Below are 21,558 nucleotides of genomic sequence, written 5' to 3'. Positions count from 1 at the left end.
TTGTTAGGAATTACTTGAACTATCAAAGAGCGAGAGAAATCAGTGTTATTAGTTTACATAAATAATATAGAAATATATAAATACCTTTAAATTAAATGGAAAATAGGTATATAATGACTATTACTCATCCCATTCTGTTTTATAAATGGTAAATAAGTAAATTTTTTTTAAAATAGCATTCATCTATGATTGAATAAAGCAAACAAAAATTGGTAACTTTCCAATGTCTTCATCTTAATTATTGAATGATTGAATCATTTTAAAGAAAAATTGAAGCATGAATTCATAGGAGGTAAAATGAGGTCCAAGAGCAAGAACGAGAGTTTGAATTTCTATATTGTCTATCAATGTAATGATTAAAATATTATGGTTCTAATTTTAGAACTTTACAAGAATCTAGTTTCACTTTATTGGGGTCTTTTGCTCGTTCTAAATCCTTTTTTCCGGTTTCCTAACGGGTCTATTTGGAACTTCTAGAAAAAAAATGAGAATTTGATCATTATTATTTTTAAAAATAGTAAGTGAAAAATAAGATAATGATTAATTTTTTTTACTAACTATTTTTTGGAATAATAATTGTCGGATTCTTTTTTTTTCTTTTGCTCTTTCTTATACTTAAGGTGAAATTGAAACTTCAAACATGGGCCCAATTCCGGTCCAACTTGAGGAGGGCCGGCCCACGAAGTGGCAATGCCAATGCTTATCCTTACAGGGTTGAGGCCTGAGGGTGTGGCGCTCCCCCACGTCATCAAGCACACTAGCCGCAACCACTCCGGGGCGAAAACCTCCACTATATAAACGGGCAAAGTGCCCGAAGAACGACATAGCGTTAGCGATCTCAGGTCCCAGGGAGGCGGAGCATCTCGCGAACGAGCGGGAGAGGCCAGAGGGAAGAGGCGGAGAGGTTTGTAGAGAGAGGAGAGAGAACGAGAGCTTGAGCTGCGAGGGTTTTGAATCAGAAACCGGAAAGGTCAGTGAGCGCGTTGTCGACGAATATGCCCCATTACTTGTTCTTATTCTTCTTTCTCTTGTTGTTTTTCATTCCGGCATATCATCAAACAGTGTGTAGTCCAAAAAAGATACACATGCCTTCGATTCGCAGATGCTGCAATCGAGTTAATGAGATGTTTTTTTGTTGTGTGTGTGAGAAAGAGATGTATGCTCATGTGCAGGGGCTAGTGAGGGAGAGTGGGTATATTAATAGGAAGAGGAGAGAGAGGAGAGAGAAAAAGAGGAGCCGAGAGTGTCTCAATTTGTTAGACGAGGTGAGGTGAGCTTTTTTCTCTTCGTTTCATTCTCACTTATTGTCAGACGCGGCATGACGACAAAGTTGGTGGTAAGTATCGCATCAAATCTGTTGGTTTTCCTCTTCTTTTCGTACGGACCGATACGAGTATTGTTTTCTATTGTCAATTTCTCCCTCTTTGTCGTGTGTTATTCAGGTGCTCGGGATCCCTTGGGATGTAGACACGGACGGCTTAAGAGAGTATATGAGCAAGTTCGGAGAGTTGGATGATTGTATTGTCATGAAGGTCATGAAAGTCTACCTTTTATTTGTCGACTCTTAAGATAGCCTATTCTTTTGCTCTTCTGTAGCAATATGCTCGATTTTTAATTTCTCATCCTGAAATTTTCTGTTATTGGTATCCATTTTCGAGATTTTTATGACATGTTTCTATGTCTTCCGTAGGAAACATTTTCTTCTATTATCGTTCTCCGCCAAACGCATTATTGCAATAAAAGAAAAAAAGAAAAGTTATTCCATTTCCCTATATCTTTTTTATGCTTTCCGAGTTAGGTGGTAGGGTTTAGTGAACCTTATTCAATATCTTAGATATACGAAGTCGAAGCTGACCAAAACTTGAACCCTAAAATTTCATGATTTTCCATTGTTAAAATTTCATAACATGCTATTATAAAAAAATTATAACATGGAAGTAATTTTAATCATGTAATCAGGTCCAAACGCCCACAAGGTAATCTACACATGATATAAAAAAATTAATGTCATAGAAGCTTAGCATAAGGCTAGAAGTGGGTAGATTAGGGTTAAATTGATAACAAATTTGTCTTATGGTAGGACAAGCTCAAGGTAGGAATTTTTCCATGCATGCTTTTCCAGTGGAAATATGTGAGTGGGTGAATCAGGTGATCTTTGTTGGTTTCTGTTGGTGGTTGCCGTTGGAAAGAAACGGTAGGACCTTTCTCTTGCAGGTAAAAATCCATTGAAGGGATCATTGTGAATGTCATTTGTCACACTATTGTGCATGCGGCTTTCTGTTTGGGATTTATAAAATATTTAAGTACTATCTTTAGGCGTAATGGACCAACATGGCTTTGTTATCCAGTTATATCTTAGTTACTATTGTTGTGTGCCCACTTTCAGTGGGTGCCTCAATTTAAATTTCATTGGTAGCTCCAAAGGTAGCCTAGGGCTAAGTATGGATTTGGTGGCACGACATTTTTCTCATACTCACGGTTTCTTGCTGTGAGTGGAATCTGCAGAAGTGGAGATCCAGTCTCTTCCAATGGGTCTTCATATTTGTTGTAGATTTCCTTCCTATTTAGTTCTTGCTTTGGTAGTGGCGCCCTTCTTTCCTGTATACTAGGTAGTTTCTTCTTTGTGTTTTTCTCTTTTAATAAAATTTCTTGCTTAATTTTTTTCCGTGGAATGGTAATATTTCGCTGTTTTAAGAACTTTATGATGAGCTCTTAACCTTTCAAACTGCTTATGGTCTATGCTGTTCCATCTTTGTGTTGCACCTGTATTTATTTATTTTTTGTTGTCATTTGTCTTTCCATTACTTATTGGGACTGATCTTTTGAATTGATTATGTTATTTCAGGATCGTTCTACTGGTCGATCTCGAGGTTTTGGCTATGTAACATTCTCATCATCTGAGGATGCAAAGGTGACTCATGCTTATGTTATTGTGCCTTTGACAATTACTAGTAATACAAAGCTGTGTTGCAGTTTGCATCTGTTGCCTATTAACTGGCACAGGTATTATTGTTCCTGTAAACTTATTCTTGTGTATTACAAAGTGATACTTCTAGGTAATAGTTGATGTACCTGATTGTGCAAGTATCCTATCCAGCTATTCATGGAAGTTCAGAAGTAGCTAGGTCATATGACGAAAATTATTTATACCAGCTGTTGTCAGATGTTGTAGTTGAAATAGAGAAGGTTATATAAACAATATGCGAGAAGTAGAGCTGGTTCTTCTGTGTTACTCACCCGTTATGACTAGAAACTCCACTGGCCAGCTGACTTGGATGTGTTAAGCATGCCTCTTGCTAACATCTTGTGCCAGGATTTAACTCTCAAAATATTCATAGTAGCATTATTTATGGCTTCCTCGTTCATAAGCGAAATGGTTGGCATTATCTTTTGTTCCTAGGCACAACTTGTATTCATGCACAGTATCTTAGCCTTGACTTTCCTCCCAAAATGTAGTCATTCATGTCGTGTCAATCCTATATCTATTCTTATTCAATCACGGTGTGTCCATCAAGGCCGGGGAGGAAACAAAAATATAAAAACTCACGATGGTTTATCAATAATGAGCATGTAACTGATGCCTTCCACCATGCCAAGATGATGTTATAACTTTGAGTGATATCAACCCCTTTCTAGGCCCTCATGAAGAAGTAGAACCAACTAATCCTAGGTCAAAAGGTTGAGAAATTCAATGGCACTATTCAGTGAGGCTGTGCCTGTTGCTTCACTTGCCGATGTGCTCTGATTATGCTGTTGCCCCTACTTTTTCTAATGCTCCCTTTTTTTCTATTTGTGTGTTCTTGAACTTCACTCTTTCCTAATTATGCTTTCTTCCACTTGCTCACTTTTCCAATGCGATATTACTGTCCCTTTTTCTTTTCACTTTCTTTCTTATCTCATTTCAGGTTTAATTACTTGCTTAAATTCCTGAACTTGTGTATCTGTTTTAGTTAAAGATTTCATCAACTTTGTTATCTTGTCCAACGCTTATTGTGGTGATAGAGTCTTCCTTGAGAAACATATGATGCAGACAACTTAAAGATTCTTGTTCTAGTATCCATTTAAATAATTCCTTTTTTTCAAGAGATAATCTACCAAACAGAATCTCTTTAAGTACTTGTTCATAACAAATGTTGATATTTTGATTATGCAGAACTGTCTGGCTACTGAGCATGTTCTTGGCAGCAGGATGCTAGAAGTGAAAATTGCCACGCCCAGGGTATATCTCTAAAGGGCAGGGGTGCTGTTATTTTTTCATTTTTTATTTTTCAGTTATGAGTTACAATTGATATTCTTTTCTACATTTAATTAGGAAGAAATGAGGTCGTCTGCAAAGAAAGTCACTCGTATTTTTGTTGCTAGAATTCCTCCTTCAATAACTGAAGCAGCATTCCGAAGGTAATTGAGTGATATTAGTGAAAAATTCAACAGAACATTATTGTGCTTGGTTGCATTAGTTCTTGTTAGACAAGTACCAATTCAGTATCTTGGAATGTGTGCAGTTATTTCGAGACATATGGGGAGATTACAGATCTATATATGCCAAAGGTGAAATATTATATGTGCCCGTCATTTGCATCATAGCTGTATGCTGTTCCCTTGCTATGATTATCATGACCTGAGTTTCTTTCCTCTGTACTTGTTTAGTTTATACTTTGGGCACCATCTAACTAACCTCATGTATCAAGCAACTATATGTGGAGTTACGTTTGAAAATTCTTGTTGACTTTGGCGAGGACATGGAAACAGATGAATTAGAGGAACTTAAGGGCAGAGAAACATGTTGGCAACATAATATATTTTGATTGCACCTTCTTTATATCAAATGTTGGCTAAGTGGAGGGAAAAGTATGACTGCATGGTTGCTGCTACAAGTCCACCATAATGCTTTAGCTCAAGGGCCACGTCATGGGTTTGTAGTGTCTGGACTTGGGGTCTCACTAAGGTTTGGGGTTGTGCACACATGCACTTCAATAACTTTGATATTAAATATTCAAGTAATGTATGATGTGTCCTGTTGTTTGAGAGGTAGAGGATGTATGGAATGACGCTGTTGATAATTCTGCAATACTACTTCAAAAAAAGTCACCCATGCTCATGTTACTTGTTCTCTTGCAGAATTTCTGATCCCTTCTCGATATCCAAATCATTACTATGGATCTCCTTCAGCAGGGATGTTAGGAAGGATCATAAGATTTGTCATTTACATGGTTGCTTCAATGTTTTATAGTTATTTTTTTTTATTGACTGGATGGAAAACAAGAATATTATTGAAATGGTCTCGTCCCAATGAAAAGCAAAGCAAGTTCTTACTTGCCAGCAACATTTGATCATTGGCCTTTATAAAACACCCATAGTGAATATCATATTAGCTCACATCCTTCAACTTGGCTATTTACTGTTTTCTCCCTGTGATAATCAAGAGACATACAATGATGCAAACTCCTTTTTCATATTTTTCTGTTAGTTAACCTAAAGCAGAATGTCAAGAAATAGTAATATGCCTTTAAAACAGTTATTTGCCTTTTCTTTAATATTTGCACTGCCCTATCTTTTCTGTGTGGATACTCTTGTTAACTGATCTATTAGGTTATCCCATTGTCCGAGTAGGGGTTACAACTAAGATGAATTGCTTACGTTGAAAAGCAGGTCCAAAAGATCATGTTGTTGTGACTAAGAGATAATAAGTTTTTCCATGGGTTATGGTTTTTTTTTTTTTTTTGAAGATGTATTAATAAAACGAGAAAAATTACAAGATTTGAGGGAGCAAGTCCCTTACAACTAGCGATTGTAGGGTAGCTACCAGCTTGGCAAGCACATTTGCTGCCGAATTTGCGGATCTCAGAATGTGAGACCAAATACAAGATACAATTGAGGTAATTTCTAAAATCTCTCAAAAGGTATCTCAATGCCGCCACGGGGGAATGGATGCACACTCACACCATCCAATAACCACTTTTGAGTTTCCTTCGATATGAAGAGGACAGCTGCATTTGTATCTGAAAATGCAGAGATCGGAGAGGAGGCCATGAAGCTCTGCAAACGTAGAGTCGGATATGTCTAGAGGGCCGGCATAAGATAAAAACTGATTGTCGGAATGATCTGAAATAATTCATCCGAAACCAGAAATCCCAGGATTACCAAGAGACGAGCCATCAAAGTTTAACTTAAGGTAATCGGGTTCAGGAGGAGTCCATTCTTGCAAAACCGGGATCTTTGTCCCAGAGTGCATCATAGCCAAATTTCTCCAGTTTTCACGGATAGGGGTGCCCAAAAAAGAAGATAAGGATTTCTTAGTCAGAAGCCAAGTAGATATATGACCCCCACTTGGTCCGCAACGCAATCTGCATATTTATTTTTTGCATCAAATCGTCTTCGATTGAGCTCATTCTGAAACCCCCACGAGATGAAACTAACACTAACACAAGCAGAGAGTATCATTTTTCCAAGGTCAGGCAGAAGGGTACCAGTGAGCGACTTACTGAACGAGAGTAGATCAGCTGCTATACAAAATTGTAACCCAAACCTACTAAGAATGGAACTCCACACCTTCCAAGAGAATATGCATTGCAGTAGAATGTGGCTTGTGGTTTCAACTTCAGAGTTGCAAAATGGGCACATGGGGTCAATTGAGGTGTGACCTCTTCTTCTAAGCACGTCTGCCGAGAGAATCCTGCCTTGACAGGCGCTCCACATGAAGAATTTTATCTTTGGAGGGGTACATAGATGTCATAGGAAATTGATCTCATGCTCCCTCCAAGATGAATTTCAGCCATTTACGAAGCCATATGCAGATGATATAGTGAATGTGCCACTTTTGTTTGGCCACCAAATGAGTTTGTCTGCCTCCAAAGGACGCATTGATACCGAGGTAACTGAGTCCATCAAACGACTGGCCTCCAGTGCCTCACTATCCGAAAAACCCCTTCTAGGATGAAGGTTCATACCACCCCCCTCAAAAGCTTTTGCTATTGATATGTCTCTACGAGATGTGAGGAGAAAAAGACTTCTGAAGGCAACCTATAATGGCACTTGCCCCATCCACAAATCTTCCCAAAACTTGAGTGATTTGCCATTGCCAACATAGAATCTACTTGCGGAATAAAATTTTGGAAATTTTTTGAGGTTAGAACTCTTCAATTACCACCTGACATCAACCGATGAGTGTCCCCACCAAGCTTAGCAAGAACCATTTCCTTCCAAAGATTTGAAGAATGGGTATTGAACTTCCATAGCCATTTTAGAAGCAGCGCTTGATTCATATCCTTAGATTTCTGAATTCCCAAGCCACCCATATTCTTTGGCAAACATACATTATCCCATATGACCAAATGATATTTGAAGGCATCGCTCGATCCCCTCCATAGAAATCTTCTTTTAAGCAGACGCCCCTTCTAGGATGCAAGCCGGGATTCAATTTTCTCAACCACCGGATTCCAAAGACTCTTGCATATACGGCCATTGAATAATGGCAGACCAAGGTAGGTTGATGGTAGGTGGCTTGTTGTGCACCCAAATATATTTGTCATCTCTGTAAGTTGCTTAGGGCTAACATTGAAGCCCATGAGAGAAGTTTTTTCCAAATTAACTTTCTGGCCAGAAGCTAATTCAAAGAGACCCAAAACCGCTTTAATCTTTCGTCCACAGTCAGTGTTGCCGATTCCAAATATGATGGTATCGTCTGTATACTGAAGGATGAGAATATTAAAAGCCTGATTGGTACTAGTAGGAGGGAGCCACCCAAGATTTCTTGCCGAGTAAAATATAGCGGATAGGAATTCACCAATCATATTGAATAGAAGTGGGGAGAGCAAATCACCATGTCTAATTCCTTTGGTCCCTTTGAAATATCCACATACTGAGCCATTAAGGAGAAGAGAATATGAGGCCGAGCCCACGCAACTTCTGATCCAGAATCTCCATCGATCGCCAAAACCCAATTTTTCCATTATCTCATCTAGCAGGATCCAATTCACTTTGTCGAAATCTTTTTCAAGATCTAGCTTCAGAGCAATTCTAGGATCTTTATTGCGTCGGAAATGGTCAATTAGTTCATGAGCAGCCATAGTTGAGTCTAGAATTTCTCTTCCTTTGAGGAAAGCGCCTTGCCCTCTATGGATAACTATTGGGAGAAGAACTTTTTGACGATGAACCAATATTCTGGCTATAATCTTGTAAGCACTTGTGACGAGATTGATAGGCCGGAAATCCTCTGGCTTTCTCCGCTTGGGCTTTGGGTTCTTGTAAACATCCTGGGTTATTTGAACTTATGGAGGGAGAACTAACATGTGCTTTTTTTGTTAATTTTTTCAAAAGGATGTTTGTAAATTTCCATGTTCGGGTGGCACTATAGAAATGTCCGATTGTGCGGGAGAGTCTGTAGAAGATGCCTCTCACTAAAATATGTGAAAACAAATTTGTACTCATATATGACGTTGTATCATCTTAAAAAATTGATACTGTTCCCGGTGGAATATTTTTTATGTAAAACTTTACTCACATATATGTGTATATTTGATGCAACTGATTTGCCTTTATTTGCTCTATGCTTTTCAGGACCAAGGTTCAAAAGCACACCGAGGAATTGGGTTTATCACTTTTGAAATTGCTGGTTAGACCATTTTTCTGGATCTCTCTTCTTCTTTGTTTAGATGGCAACTCCTCTACTACTTAACTGAAAAACTTTCGGAGACTTCACTGACCACCACTTATAATGGATTCAACACATAACTGTCGAAGTTATAATGAATATCATAAATGCATCTAGCATACAAATGACTAGTAGCATACAAAGGACTAGAAGTTGGAACAAAAAATGATGATCATCATAATGGATTAGTGCTGCAATGGTGTCTGGTACAGTTGAAAAAGAAAAAGAAAAAGAAACATAAAGTGGTAATCTTTTATTATTGCATCTTACAGGGTGGAGCCTGAACATTGACCTAGACATCTTTAATATAAAAAGTCATTGGCAGAGTTTTTTTTTCGAAAGATGCACAATGAAGAGACAGACACATTTCCAAGCCTCATAGCTATTTAAAACAAAACCCTTGATTCTCTCTCATGGCCAATAATCACTGAAATCATCTCTTATGATCCAGATGGGATTGAATCTGCTTTAGTATGTCTCTCTCATGGTAGGGATTCCAAGCCTCATAGCTATTTAAAACAAAACCCTTGATTCTCTCTCATGGCCAGTAATCACTGAAATCATCTCTTATGACCCCAGATGGGATTGAATCTGCTTTAGTATGTCTCTCTCATGGTAGGGATCTGAATATTCTGCTACATTAACTATGCAATGGACAATAGCAAGTTTTAATATCTGGCATAGTTGCCTTTGGTCTTTTGGTTACATAGAAGGAATTTATGTTTATTTTTTTATGTCACAGATTCTGTTGACTCGATTATGTCAGAAACTCATGAATTGGGAGGTTCTACTATTGTTGTTGACAGAGCAACTCCTAAGGCAACAAACGTCTATCCTTTATCTTTTCCTAATTTTTAAAAGGATTTTTATCTGATACAAGAAAATTTTGTTGTGAATTTTGAACTTGGTGCTAAATAGTACTTCCTTTCTTGAAAGTTTTTTTTAAAAGAACAACGGTGAGAAAGATTCTGTAATATGCTTAAAGCATATTACTGCTGGGAACTAATACAAAGATGTGACATATGTCAGGAGGAAGAGTTGAGGCCGCCTAGCAAATTTTCACATGGTGGTTATGGGGCATATAATGCATATATTTCAGCAGCTACCAGATATGCAGCAGTAGGTGCTCCCACCCTCTATGACCATGCAGGATCCACTTTTACAAGTAAGATTGCTCCACTATGAAGTCCTTATTAATGTATACTTCTTAGAAATGCCATGAAGTTTTTTCAGAAAAGTATATACTTTTTGTTGATTTTATGGTATGCGAGATGGTATAGTTTTTATTTTATATTATGGTATATGAGATTAAATCGTTTTTCATTGATTTTATGGTATAGGAGGAGGACTCTCTGAGCCAATGCGTGGAATGGGCAAAAAGATCTTTATTGGTAGGCTTCCCCAGGAGGCAACCGTGGAAGAGCTACGCCAGTATTTTGGAAGGTTTGGTCGCATCTTAGATGTGTATGTTCCAAAGGTAAATCATACAAATATGGATATGCATTAAAAAGGGTTCTTGGAGAACCTATAATACACTTTTGTTTTGAGATGGTTCTTTGTGTTCTTTGTTTGATTTTCTAAATCAGGATCCAAAGAGAACTGGCCATAGGGGTTTTGGTTTTGTAACTTTTGCTGAGGATGGTGTGGCAGATCGTGTTTCTCGAAGATCTCATGAAATCTGTGGACAGCAGGTTTGTATTACCAAATTAGCTTTTATTTATTTGTTTATGATTTGATCATATCACACATGACATTCTGAAGTTTTGCTTAAGAAAGACTGCCTAATAATTCTCCCCCAAGTAAAGAAATGACATTTAATATTTAGTGGTCTGAGAAAGTTTCTGCATAAAATATTTTTAAGTTGTAGCCTACTAGGAAGGGAGTTATTGACATTGTCTTGTTGAACCACCTCTTTGAAGTATATGTAACACTTGAATTGATTTCACTGGTTTTGATTTGCATGATGCAGCACTACGTCACTGTTGGAAGCTCTTGGTTGGGGCCTTTCCAGTGTTTATTTCTTCATTTGTGCATCTTAAACAAGTGTGTGCGATCTTTCATTGTTTGAGTGATTTAGCAAAAAATTGCTCATGCTCTGCAAATTTTACTGTTTTAATAATCAATCACTTTTAAAACATGTTGTGATGCATTTGAGCACATAAGATTAATAAATCTGTTTTAAGACTTTTTAAGTTTTATGATTAACTGCCCCCCCACCCCCCCACCCCCCCACCCCCCACCACTACACTTGTCAATCCAATCCAACTCAGAATTTGGAGAGCCTCAGTTGGTGCAGGAGCCAAGAGTCAGGAAACCATGAACAAGACTTCAACCACAGAGAATGTGGCCACTAGGCCAATTGTTTGAGATTGTCTGCCATCCACTTTTACAGATTAATTTGATTTTGCATTCTTATTCCTATTGGCACGGTTTCTTAAATGATGTGACTCTTTTCTGATGTAGGTTGCAATAGATTCAGCTACACCACTGGATGAACCTGGTCCAAGTGGGGGTTACATGATGGATGCTACTGAATCATTCGGAGGATATGGTCCAATGCGCACTTATGGAAGACTCTATGGGGGCTTAGATTTTGATGATGTGAGTATATTATTTACCATGTGGGTAAATTTGGCTTCTCTATGGATGTGACATTAGCAAGAAACTCTCTCAAGCAAAGTTTTCCACTTGATAACATATTCATGCTAAAACGATTTGATGTCTTCCAGATCAAGACTGCTGTTGAACTATTGTTATTCATTTGCTTTTTTCATTTTTCTACCTCACAATTGATCGATCAATATTTCTGTTTCCTTTGACAGTGGGGAGCTGGGTATGGGAGTGCTGGAGGTGGAAGGCCTTCAAGAATGGATTGGAGGTATAGACCATATTAATTGAGGCCCCGTGACTGTCAAATCTGCCTACTGAATTTTCTTGTATCTTCACTAGGACTGATGTGGACAGGCGATTAGTGTAACATTTGAATTACTTTTGCAGTTTTTTCCTGAAGTATTGGAAATATTTTATATGATTTATGGTAACTCTGGAGAAAAACTGTTTATGAGAAATACCTATTTAAAAGCTTATGCGAGGGTGACCAGGCACGGAAAGCCAATGCAATTCATGGATGATTTGTTTCTTCTTCTTTTGGTTTTGCTGTGCTGATGTTAGTTTTTCTGTGGGTAGGAGCTCATGTGAATACTAATGATACTTGGATTTAACATTACTAAAACTGAACGTTTTCAAGAGAGACGTCTGGTGTCGAAATGTCATGCTAGTTTCTATCAAAAGTTTTGAGGTTAAAAAGTCCGGTGCAAAGATTAATTGCCTTGTACCTTAAAATTAGTTATAAATGCTTGTTCAAATTAAAAAGTATCCACATTTATAACTTGGCCAAAATTAGCAGAAAGCACTGGTGCATGGTCGACTTAAGGTAATTTCTGACGTAGTTCTGAGTACCATGATGGGCATGATGTATGTTATATGGTATGTAGAAAGTCATATTTTCTTGTTTGGTTTTTAAGAATCATGTTTCCAAGAAATATATGAAATTTAATCACCGATTTAACATATTTTAATCAGCGATTTAACGTTTGTTTCCCTTCTTAAGTTGGAAGGCTAAAAATATAGTTGTTTTCCCCTTTACATAGTCCCCTACATTAGAAATTATAGAAAGTCCATCCTCATCCATAATCCTTATAATTTCGGGTATTACAAAGATCTTATTTTTACAAAGAATATCCACCCCAAATATTACATTAAAATTGTCCAAAAAGCTACAACAAAACTCTAAATCCAACCTACTTCCCAATGACAATGACAACACGAACATGATTTGCCACCCCAAACAGTGTTTATTCGATTATCCTCCACTTCCTACCTTTAAGCACAATTGTCTTAGTTTTTCCTTTGAAATGAAGTTGTGGGTTGCTCCCATATTAACAAGAGTCTTTGTTTTGCCATCATTTAGCAACTTTTATCGATTTCTCGACGATTGTTTGGATTGAGTTGAGCAACATCAACGAACCAACTCGACATTCTTCAACATGATGATCATGACCTGATTGCCCGACTTTATCATCCACTTTGATAGTATTTGATAATTTCTTTTTATTTGGACAGTCTTTCACTAACTGTTCTCTCTCACAAAGAAAACAAGTAATCTTTCGGTTTTTAGGATTACCTTTTTCTTTGTAGTTCTTTTTTTTTCCCATTTGTATGGTTTTGTTCGTCTTTCTTGGAAGTTCGTCTCCAAGAACTTCTTACTGTTCTCATTGTTCTCATTATTCTCATTATTCTCCGTGAACGTGGCAGCATTTTCATCGAATTTTCTCTCAAAATCTGTCAACTTCTCGACAGTTGCAAGTGTCTTCACTTCCCGACACCTCAACTCTTGTTCAGCCCAAAGACGAAGTCCCACAAGAAAAGATAACAACTGATTTTCATCGATCATGTTGAAAATGCTTAACATTAAAGAGGTCACATTTGAAATCTTCAATTGAGTTTTCCCCGTTCTCGGCATCACCAATTCTTCTTCTTTACCACAAGATAACATCATCAACGAGAAACCTAGATGCGGTATTAACTTTTACTTCATTATTTTTTAAACTTAGAGCTTTGAAATACTACTCAACTTGCTATAAAAAATTCTCCAATCGCCTTCGAATCTTGTATACCCCTATATGACTTGGGCTCTAGAACTTTGATCTTCATTCATGTAGAAGCCTTTTTCTCCATTTGGAATGGTTGGTTCACTCAAGAATCACCGTTCTTGTCGCTTTTAGCACGACAACGGTACTACAAACATCTTCTTCTAGCCCTTGAATTACCTCAAAGCTATATTGTCAAACATCCACCACCTCTTGAATCTTCTCCTCCGAACTCGAACATTGAAATTCCACTTTTTATCGAGCTTAGATTCAAAAGAAGTTGAATGGGATTCTTTTTAGAGACTTTTTTATATTTTTTGGGAGTAACTTTCAATGTCAAGTGACCATGGTTAACTCGATTCTATGATACCAATTGGGCTAAGATCTGATACTAAAGCTTCAGCATACGAACTAGTTTCAACTAGAAATCAAACCAAAATGAAGAGAAAAGAGCTTTGCCAGAAATGGGGTATTTTTTATACGAATTTGAAAATGAATACATCTAATTTTCAAGGCATATTTATAAGCAAATAAAGGATAAGCCACCATTATCCCAATCTTATATGAACCAATAAGAATTTGCCACATAAGTAAGACAAATCCTCTCTTATTCAAATTCAAAATCAGATCCCTTATATCCCGAAATTGGATTTATTATCATATCTCAGACGGTTGGCTACTTTAGATGCATTCTTGAAAATCTCTTGGTTTGGACAAATCAGACTCATATTGTCATTAGCCTTACTTATATCGTAAGAGCTAATAGGTGAGTTAAAAAGCACAATACTTGAGTAAATGCATATAAGTATTATTACTTAGGTAACATTACCATAGAATTAATGTACTTATGTTTTAGATCTTGAGAATCCCATAATCACTTTTCACTTTCAAGAACTTGATCCTATGTATAGAAACCTAGAGATAAACAACACATTGCTGCTCACCTGTGTGCACTGACCTGGGCCACAACAGCTGCTTTGGTTGTTTCGTACCAGGTTCGTGTTTTTAGGCCTTGTGAGTGTTGTTGCCACCAGATCTCTCTGATGACTTCGATGTCATACCACCTTGAAAACACCATTTTGATGGTGCGCCCTTACCTAACATTAATTTTTTTCATTCTGTAATTATTTTCAGAAAAAACATAAATAATGCCAACAACTCAATAACTCGAGTTTAACCTGACGCAATCATACCCAATCAAACAGCTACCCAACAGGAGGGATTCCTTTTGAGGTACAAATCAACAAGGCAGAGTGAAATTCTCATTGGAGCGCTGTCCCCATGTAGCGCTTGTCGAAGGCAGGCACTGCTCGCCGGCATTTTTTTTCAGGAACGAAGAGTAGCTCAAACACCATAAGAGGTAAGACGATCATCATTTATTTGAAATGGCCCTTCAAGACGCCGCTGTACATTATTGAAATTCTCACGCCTGTATTCAAGAGGCCTAAACCCTATCTAAATCTCCACAAACCAAAAACTGGATCGTTGATATCAAGAAACTCTGATTTCACTCGTCCTGACCCAGATTCTCGCCGTAATTTTTTACGCCTTGCATCCAGTGCGCAAGAAAAGCCTGAGATTCACATGATCGGACGTCTGATCATTCATATCCAGCCCCTTTTTGCCATGGGCATGCAAAGCACAGGTCTTTAGGAAAAAAAACATATCTGAATTGGACAGATCCAAACATCAGAAGCCATGAAATCGTGCTACTTACTAGATCAAGATGGCGCAAGGTGAGGATTGGCACTAAAATGCATGGCAAGTGAAGCATCCACTTAACGAACCAATCTGGCCAGCTTTGCGGAAAGATATAACCCTCTCAGACCTGGCGACCTGATTTGCCTGAGTAGCTGATGCGGAAGTACGCATCTCTTGTGCTTTTCTTTGAGCAGATCTAAGCTTGTTCATGATCTTATCCATTGACGAAGTTCTGATCTTCTCTAGTTTCATCTGGACGAGTTACACCAAAATAAATCAGTGGACAACTACAAAAAAGGTACAGGTAAATGATATCGTGAAGCCTAGAAAGAACCTCCAGTTTCCGTATCTCAGCTTCTGCTTTTGCTTTCTGTAAGTTCTCCCAAGCTGTGATCTTTGCTTCCTCCCTCTTGAACCTTAACGAAGCAGAAAAACCCAATAAATCCGTAGAATTCAGTTGGGAACAGCTAACTTCTTGTTTGAGAATAGTGTAAGCTTTTACTGCTATAGGCTGAAGCTGATCACAAGGTATAAAATACACACATAAAGGATAGCAAGATGCTCTCCTTTACAATGGCAGGGATTGATGGAGAGAAAGATGCTCAAAGGAGAGAGATGCATCTGATAGGATATCACCCATTCTTGGGGTATGTTTCCACTGTACTGTCCAAGACAGAGGGAGGTCCAAGATTTGATCAAATAAGCCTTCAGCGAGGAAATGATTTCTTTCAGAACCAGCAGATGACAATAGCGGAGTTCCCTTCCACTTCATCAATACATGAATCCCTAATTTCCTGCTCATTTAAGTTAAATTTAAAAAATAGAAAAACACTGAGATATCACTTACTTGGAGATTGATTTAGCTGTTTCTGAAACATCCCAAGCAGAACAGCGAGTCTCTGCAACCTTCCTCCTCCACTCCCCAATGTTGGATAAGCTCTTATCCAGCCTGCGTGACACATTTTTCTTAGACCACCTAGTCATGGTGACACAATCATCGACCTGCACATCCCTAACTTCCAATTTTAACGAGTTATGATTCTGCAACTCTGTGATGGGGAATGCCGAGGAAGGTGAAGGAGAATGAAGAGCTTCTTTGGGAGATGAATGCCCACTCCCCTCAGGGCTCATTTGAGTCGCCATGTCCCTTCTTGAGACAGCAGGAGAGATCATGGTCGCAGCATCTCTCGTCCCATCAAATTTCTCATCTGTGTCAAAGATATCATAGTAACAAATAAAACAGGTAAGACAGACAAGAAAACTATGTACATCTGTGTCATGCATAAAAACTGTTCTCCTTTTTCAGAAAAACCACATCAGTTGCAAATTGTGTTTGTCATAGCAATTCTTCATGGGTCAGAATGTATGAAATATCCTTCTCATCGAGCTTCAAAGGAAAAAAGTGTTTTATGTCATCACAGGCATACCTTTGTTTTGTTCTAGGAGTAACCGTTTGAAGTTAAAGAACAAACCAAAGGTATACCAGTGTGACAGAAATCACTTTTTTCCTTTGAAGCTCAATAAGAAGAATATTTCGTTTACAGGGGAAAGAAAACAACAAGTGGTTATGCATACAAGAGATTAGAAAAGAAAAAAAAAAAGATCAAATGAAAGAAAGCAAAAAGCACATTAATGAATACTAGATTTATCTAGGAAACACATTATATTCTTCATGCCTCCAGGAGCCAACAGAAAAGGGAGACCTATCTCTCTTCAGTTGCAAGAATGAGAAAAATGTTTTACCTCAAATCTATTGTTGCTTAACATAAACCATGTGAAGGGCCCACAGTAAGGATGTCTAAGCTGCCCTTGCCTAAATGAGAGACATAGCCAAGGAAATAATACAACTAAACTTTTTCTACTTCTCACAAGAGAATCTCCTACAGCAACATCAAGCATCATAGCAGTGTCTGGTCCACAACACCCCTATGTGGAGCAGGAGAAAAAACCAAAAAGATCCTCAACATGGCACTTCGGTACCTGCCCTTGCACTAAAGTGTCGTGGGCAACTAAACCCTAAACCCTTCCATTTCCAAGCAAGCCATCAACCACGCCTGGCTGTTCAAGAAGTTGCCCATATCTTTCAAACACAATTATTAGAATATTTATGAAGCTACTGAAAATTATGTCTCAAGTGACAATAACAGCTTACTCTGTCCTCCATAACAGCTTAATTTGTCATCCATGCCCCAAATAAAAAAAATTAATAAAAAAAAAAAACTGTCCCTCCCATGATCAAGTGAGAGTTCAAACTTTACATATCAAATTCATGTTCAGCTGTTACCTTCTCGCTTGTATTTGAAAATGGAAAAAGCTGATAAAGACTTTGAATTGGTTGGACCTATTCACAATCCTATTGGAGCTCACAATGGCCAAAAAAGAAATACCAAAAACTGAAAAAAAAAAAAAAGAGAATAACAAACTCTACAGTGATTGTTTTACCCGTATTATAAAATAAACAAAAAAGAACATATAACAAGAGCAGCGAATATAAGAGGATGACTGTGCAATATCCACTTTTTTATTTCTTAAACATCTGAAAACATAGGGGCAGATGTAAAAAACAAAAGGAAGAACCATGTACCTTGTGAACTAGGCAGAGATGCTGGAGTTGATAGATCCGACCACCCATGCACACTGGCTGAACGTGCTATAGAAGGCTCTGCAAGCCCACCATATGATACTCCCTCTCCACCAGTCCCACAACAGACCCTCCCGGCCATTGGTTCCATGCTCAAAACACCAGCAGAGAAAGGCGAGTTGCCCAGAAAGTTTCCAACCCTCCCACCATCAAATACTGGCATCATTAAAGGAGATGCCGCTGCATAATAAGCATAGCCTGGTGGGCCAAGTGGTCCACTCTTTGACTTGGGACGTCGCTGAGGTGGTGGAGCCATAGAAGGCCTACTGCCTCCATCTCCAGTTGCTGGACTAAAAATCCACTTCTCTGCATCTTCCCATTTTGATGGTAAGCTCTTTCCATTGTTGAATGGCAATGGCGCAAAGCTTGCATAACGACGGTTATAGTTCGCTGGTAACGGCACACGTTCTGAGCTCCAACCTTTCTGAAGTGCTCCACTGCCACGGTAATTAGGTGTTCCAGGGCTTGGAAAAGTCCCAGATCTACGCGAATTCCCGGATGTTTTCTTCATGAATGTGAACCTTGGAGAAGAAATCGGGGCATCAACAACTCGACCATTAAGATCTAGTGAAGCGGGTCTTCGCCTCTCATGTTTCTTAGGAGGTTGAGATTCAGATTTCTGTCGCCTGTTTTTGCATTCTGAAGAAGAATGAAGAGTCAGGGTTAGAGATGGAAATCTCGAAATTTAGGCTTTCGCATTCGGTACCTTTAAGAGCATCAGAAAATGTATTTGTCGCCGAATCTTTGTCTTCTTCGTCTTCTTCTGAAGACATTTGACAAGAAAAGTGAATGAACTAAAATACCAACGGGAATGAAACCTGAAAGAAATTTAAAAGCTTCTTCATTTTCATTGCAACACCGTACCTTGTCTTTTCTCCTGATTCTTGATAGGGTTGCTATTGCTATGCGTTGAGGCTCTTCTGGGATCTAGATCTGGACCACATGAACCCGGGAGATCACGTCCTGACAAATGCTGAATCAAATCGAGAGACTTTAGATCGTTGAGATGTTACAGCATTAGAATCAGTTAAAAAACTGAACCATACGGAATCCATAGAAAGAAAGGTCGAAAGTGCTAGCTATGCAGAGAGATTTGGATGGACCGTCCCGGCCAAAACACGATTTGTCGCTGCCCATCTGCAAGAATCAAGTTTCTCTTTTCTTTTGGAAAATACACAAAATAGAAATTCTGCTCCAGCAACATGCACGCGATTTCGCTTAAAACGTCAAATGTCAAAAGCACAAAACTACAAATTATTGAAAATTACAAATCCCAGGCATTGTCTCCACGTCCGAATGGTGAACTGGGAAATGCATTTAGATCGGAGAATTCCTACCAAGAAACATGAATCTGTAAAACTACATTTGCAAGGACAGTTAATTTTCCTTCAGCTCAATCAGGGCCAGCAAAAACTTCTTTGTGTAGGATTGCACGACCAAAATTGCAAAGGTAGGACGACCTCAAAAGGTCAAGGTAAAACTGATAAAGCTCGTAATGCTCGAGTAAAGCATCAACACATTGGATAAGCAAGAAATTTCAGAAGCTAGAAAAATGTCTAGCGTCCGGAGCCGAAGTACTGACTACTGAGCCAACAAAACGACCAAAAATACACAAAGAGTGACTTTTATGGGTAAAACCTCTAAGAAGGGCTCCTTCAAAACTTGACAATAGACTTCCTCAAACTTAATCCATTTCAAGCGACTGAAACCGAGAATACCTCATTATCTCAGATAATGCAGATTCCGTTCCCGAAAAATGTTGTGATTAAAAATCCTTCCCTCTCAAGAAAAGAAAGCCAAACTCTCTCTGCATGCGTCACCAGCCGTAGAGCCAACGCATCTTCAGCCTTGAGAAAGATTACCTTGGAAAGCTCCGAAACGAGAGATTCATGGTCATGGAGGTCGGATCCGAAGGAGCAGCGACCGCCACTTCCGGAAGCAGAGGAGAAGAGGCTAAAAGTCGATCCCTGCGCGAAGATGACAGAATCCGGGCTGTCGTCTCGAGCTCTAAAACCCGGTCTCGACAACTTTTGTTCTGGAATGCCACTATAACCTCGCATCCTCGGGTTCTTCGCATTTACAGCGATCACATATGGAGAAAGCGATTCGCGTTCCCTTTGCAGAAAGCGGTTTGCTTCCTTTTAAGCACCGAAAGCCAGCTGCAATGGCGGGTGATAGATTTGGATGACCGGCTGTTGGTCTAATGACATACGTCTCACCCAGACGCTGTACGGCCATCACCGCCCAAAACCTGTAAAGTTGGTTTACTAATTGCTTCTCGGTAACGTAGTCGGGTTCAATGTTTGAGAGAACCAACCCAATTCTGAACCGGTTCAACCACTTCCATAGAGGGATTGGAAGCTGAACCAATCAAGCAAGTATCTAATTTTTCTTATAAAAACATTATATAAAATAATTACCAATTATTTCAGTATTGTTAATTATACTATGTTATTTATTTTATAATTATAAATAATAAAAATTTATCTAATTTGAACCTCCTATGATAATAAATAAGAGTATAAATGAAAGAATTATAGTATGGTATTTTAAAATCATTTTTTGAAATAATTTAAATTAAAAAGAAATTAACCATGTGAATAAGTTCCAAAATATTCGAGGCTGGGTCAGGTTTATCAAAAACCGACTCGGACGACCGTCGAGAGCACCTGGCCCACCATATGTAGCGCATTGAAATGAAAAGACACCTCGAACCCGTGGGTCGTGTCGGCGTCAGCCGTCAGAGAACGCTGCGGATTTCGCGGGGATGTCTCCGCTACCGCCACGTCGCTACGGCCCCGCAAACTCAATGGTAGGGCGTCTCAATCAGACGCTTCTCTTTGTGTCTTGTAGCATCCACCGCTCATCTTCTCTCCTTCATCAGCTTTTGAGAATTTGCCAAAAATGTCCTTATACTTCGTAAAGAGAAAAAACCTTTATGAGGGTAATTTAGTCACAAAAATTAGTTCGCTTCGGTTGTGCAACAGTTACAGCTGATTTTGTTTTGGCATGTGAGGGGTCTCCAGATAAGGACAGCTGGCGGACTAATAATTTTCTAACGTATAGACCAGTACAGGGCCCACATTGACCGGTCACTTGTCTTTAGAGTAATGACAAAAAAAGTTCAATTATCCAGTATTTTGCAGGTGGGACCCGCCTTAAGCGAGTCACCACTCACCAGACCTCGGATTCCCTGCGAGTTGTGACAGTCGCTGGGTCACGAGTCGTAATCTAATGAAGAGATAACTCCATGCTTAATGATGGGGATTAGGTCAACTGCCCGCCAATGATGTTACGTTGAACCATAATAAGTTTGACTTGTATATATTATTAAGAGAGGAATAACTAATTGTAGCCGGAGTGATCCATTAAAAAAACAGGACAGCCTCTGCTAGAGTATTTGACTGGGGACAGCACGCGAGTAATTCGCAGGAGCACGACGCATTGTCCGCGCAAAGCCCCAGTCATGGAGGGCACATGGGAAGAAGACCAATCATCTCAATGGTCAGATGACTTGCCTCAGCATGAGTAATAGTCAATAGAGTCAATTTGTCAGTGTGTTAGGGTGTTTGATTACTGGTTACTTATGATAACATTCTAATGATATCATGGCCCAGAGGTTGTCAAGCCTTTGAAAAACCTCGGGGGTTCACTTGTATTATTAATTGTCACATTTATATTAGGAGGGGTTAGTGTAAAGTGAAAATGAAAGTGAAATTATTTAGTAAAAAATAAATTATATTTTTTGCATTAGTGTATTTAATATAAAATGTATTGTAAAATATTTTTTTGTATTAATGTGCATGATGAAAAATTTAGTGGAAAATAGAGAATGAGTTTATTAATAAAATACTTTAATGTATTTAAATTTATTAAGATATTTATTTAATTTTTTAATAAAAAATAAATTAATTAAA

The 21,558-nt window shown here is 38.5% G+C and overlaps 2 protein-coding genes across 4 annotated transcripts; one reads left to right on the top strand and one right to left on the bottom strand.

Moving 5' to 3' along the window:
• Positions 1-691: 691 nt before the first annotated feature.
• LOC137941097 (heterogeneous nuclear ribonucleoprotein 1-like) lies at positions 692-11,736 on the top strand. The gene is made up of 14 exons (XM_068786349.1): positions 692-970; positions 1,173-1,336; positions 1,443-1,532; positions 2,846-2,911; positions 4,154-4,219; positions 4,313-4,398; positions 4,503-4,548; positions 8,557-8,611; positions 9,393-9,469; positions 9,680-9,815; positions 9,991-10,127; positions 10,237-10,341; positions 11,114-11,251; positions 11,473-11,736. Exons 2-14 carry the CDS (start codon positions 1,319-1,321, stop codon positions 11,542-11,544), a joined length of 1,092 nt encoding a protein of 363 aa, XP_068642450.1. The 5' UTR covers positions 692-970; positions 1,173-1,318; the 3' UTR covers positions 11,545-11,736.
• Positions 11,737-14,134: 2,398 nt separating this feature from the next.
• On the bottom strand, positions 14,135-19,739 carry LOC137941284 (uncharacterized). 3 transcript variants are annotated; one of them, XR_011110379.1, is made up of 9 exons: positions 19,504-19,739; positions 18,506-18,614; positions 18,348-18,404; positions 17,585-18,280; positions 15,848-16,208; positions 15,335-15,416; positions 15,017-15,252; positions 14,493-14,872; positions 14,135-14,396 (listed from the first exon to the last, which is right to left on the bottom strand). XR_011110379.1 is itself a non-coding variant. In XM_068786622.1 (8 exons), exons 1-7 carry the CDS (start codon positions 19,699-19,701, stop codon positions 15,049-15,051), a joined length of 1,707 nt encoding a protein of 568 aa, XP_068642723.1. In that variant the 5' UTR covers positions 19,702-19,739; the 3' UTR covers positions 14,403-14,872; positions 15,017-15,048. The 3 variants fall into 3 exon arrangements, 2 of the variants coding, with proteins under 2 accessions (XP_068642723.1, XP_068642725.1); XM_068786622.1 differs by lacking the exon at positions 14,135-14,396 and having other exon boundaries at positions 14,403-14,872; XM_068786624.1 differs by lacking the exon at positions 14,135-14,396 and having other exon boundaries at positions 14,403-14,872; positions 18,348-18,401.
• Positions 19,740-21,558: the final 1,819 nt, after the last annotated feature.

Source organism: Aristolochia californica, unplaced genomic scaffold (genome assembly GCF_029961685.1).
Source record: "Aristolochia californica isolate CCGP_79_NKW_82.1479 unplaced genomic scaffold, dmAriCali1.0.hap1 SCAF_9, whole genome shotgun sequence".
Lineage (NCBI taxonomy): Eukaryota > Viridiplantae > Streptophyta > Magnoliopsida > Piperales > Aristolochiaceae > Aristolochia > Aristolochia californica.
This window is presented reverse-complemented; position numbering and strand designations above follow the sequence as displayed.

Coding starts and splice junctions, on each gene's coding strand:
- LOC137941097 (XM_068786349.1), top strand. Junction 1,533..2,845: donor ATGATTGTATTGTCATGAAG/GTCATGAAAGTC, acceptor ATGTTATTTCAG/GATCGTTCTACTGGTCGATC. Junction 4,549..8,556: donor CAGATCTATATATGCCAAAG/GTGAAATATTAT, acceptor TATGCTTTTCAG/GACCAAGGTTCAAAAGCACA.
- LOC137941284 (XM_068786622.1), bottom strand. CDS start 19,701: ATGCGAGGTTATAGTGGCATTCCAGAACAAAAGTTGTCGAGACCGGGT. Junction 16,209..17,584: donor ATCTCTGCCTAGTTCACAAG/GTACATGGTTCT, acceptor TCTTTGACACAG/ATGAGAAATTTGATGGGACG. Junction 15,253..15,334: donor CTGAGATACGGAAACTGGAG/GTTCTTTCTAGG, acceptor TAACTCGTCCAG/ATGAAACTAGAGAAGATCAG.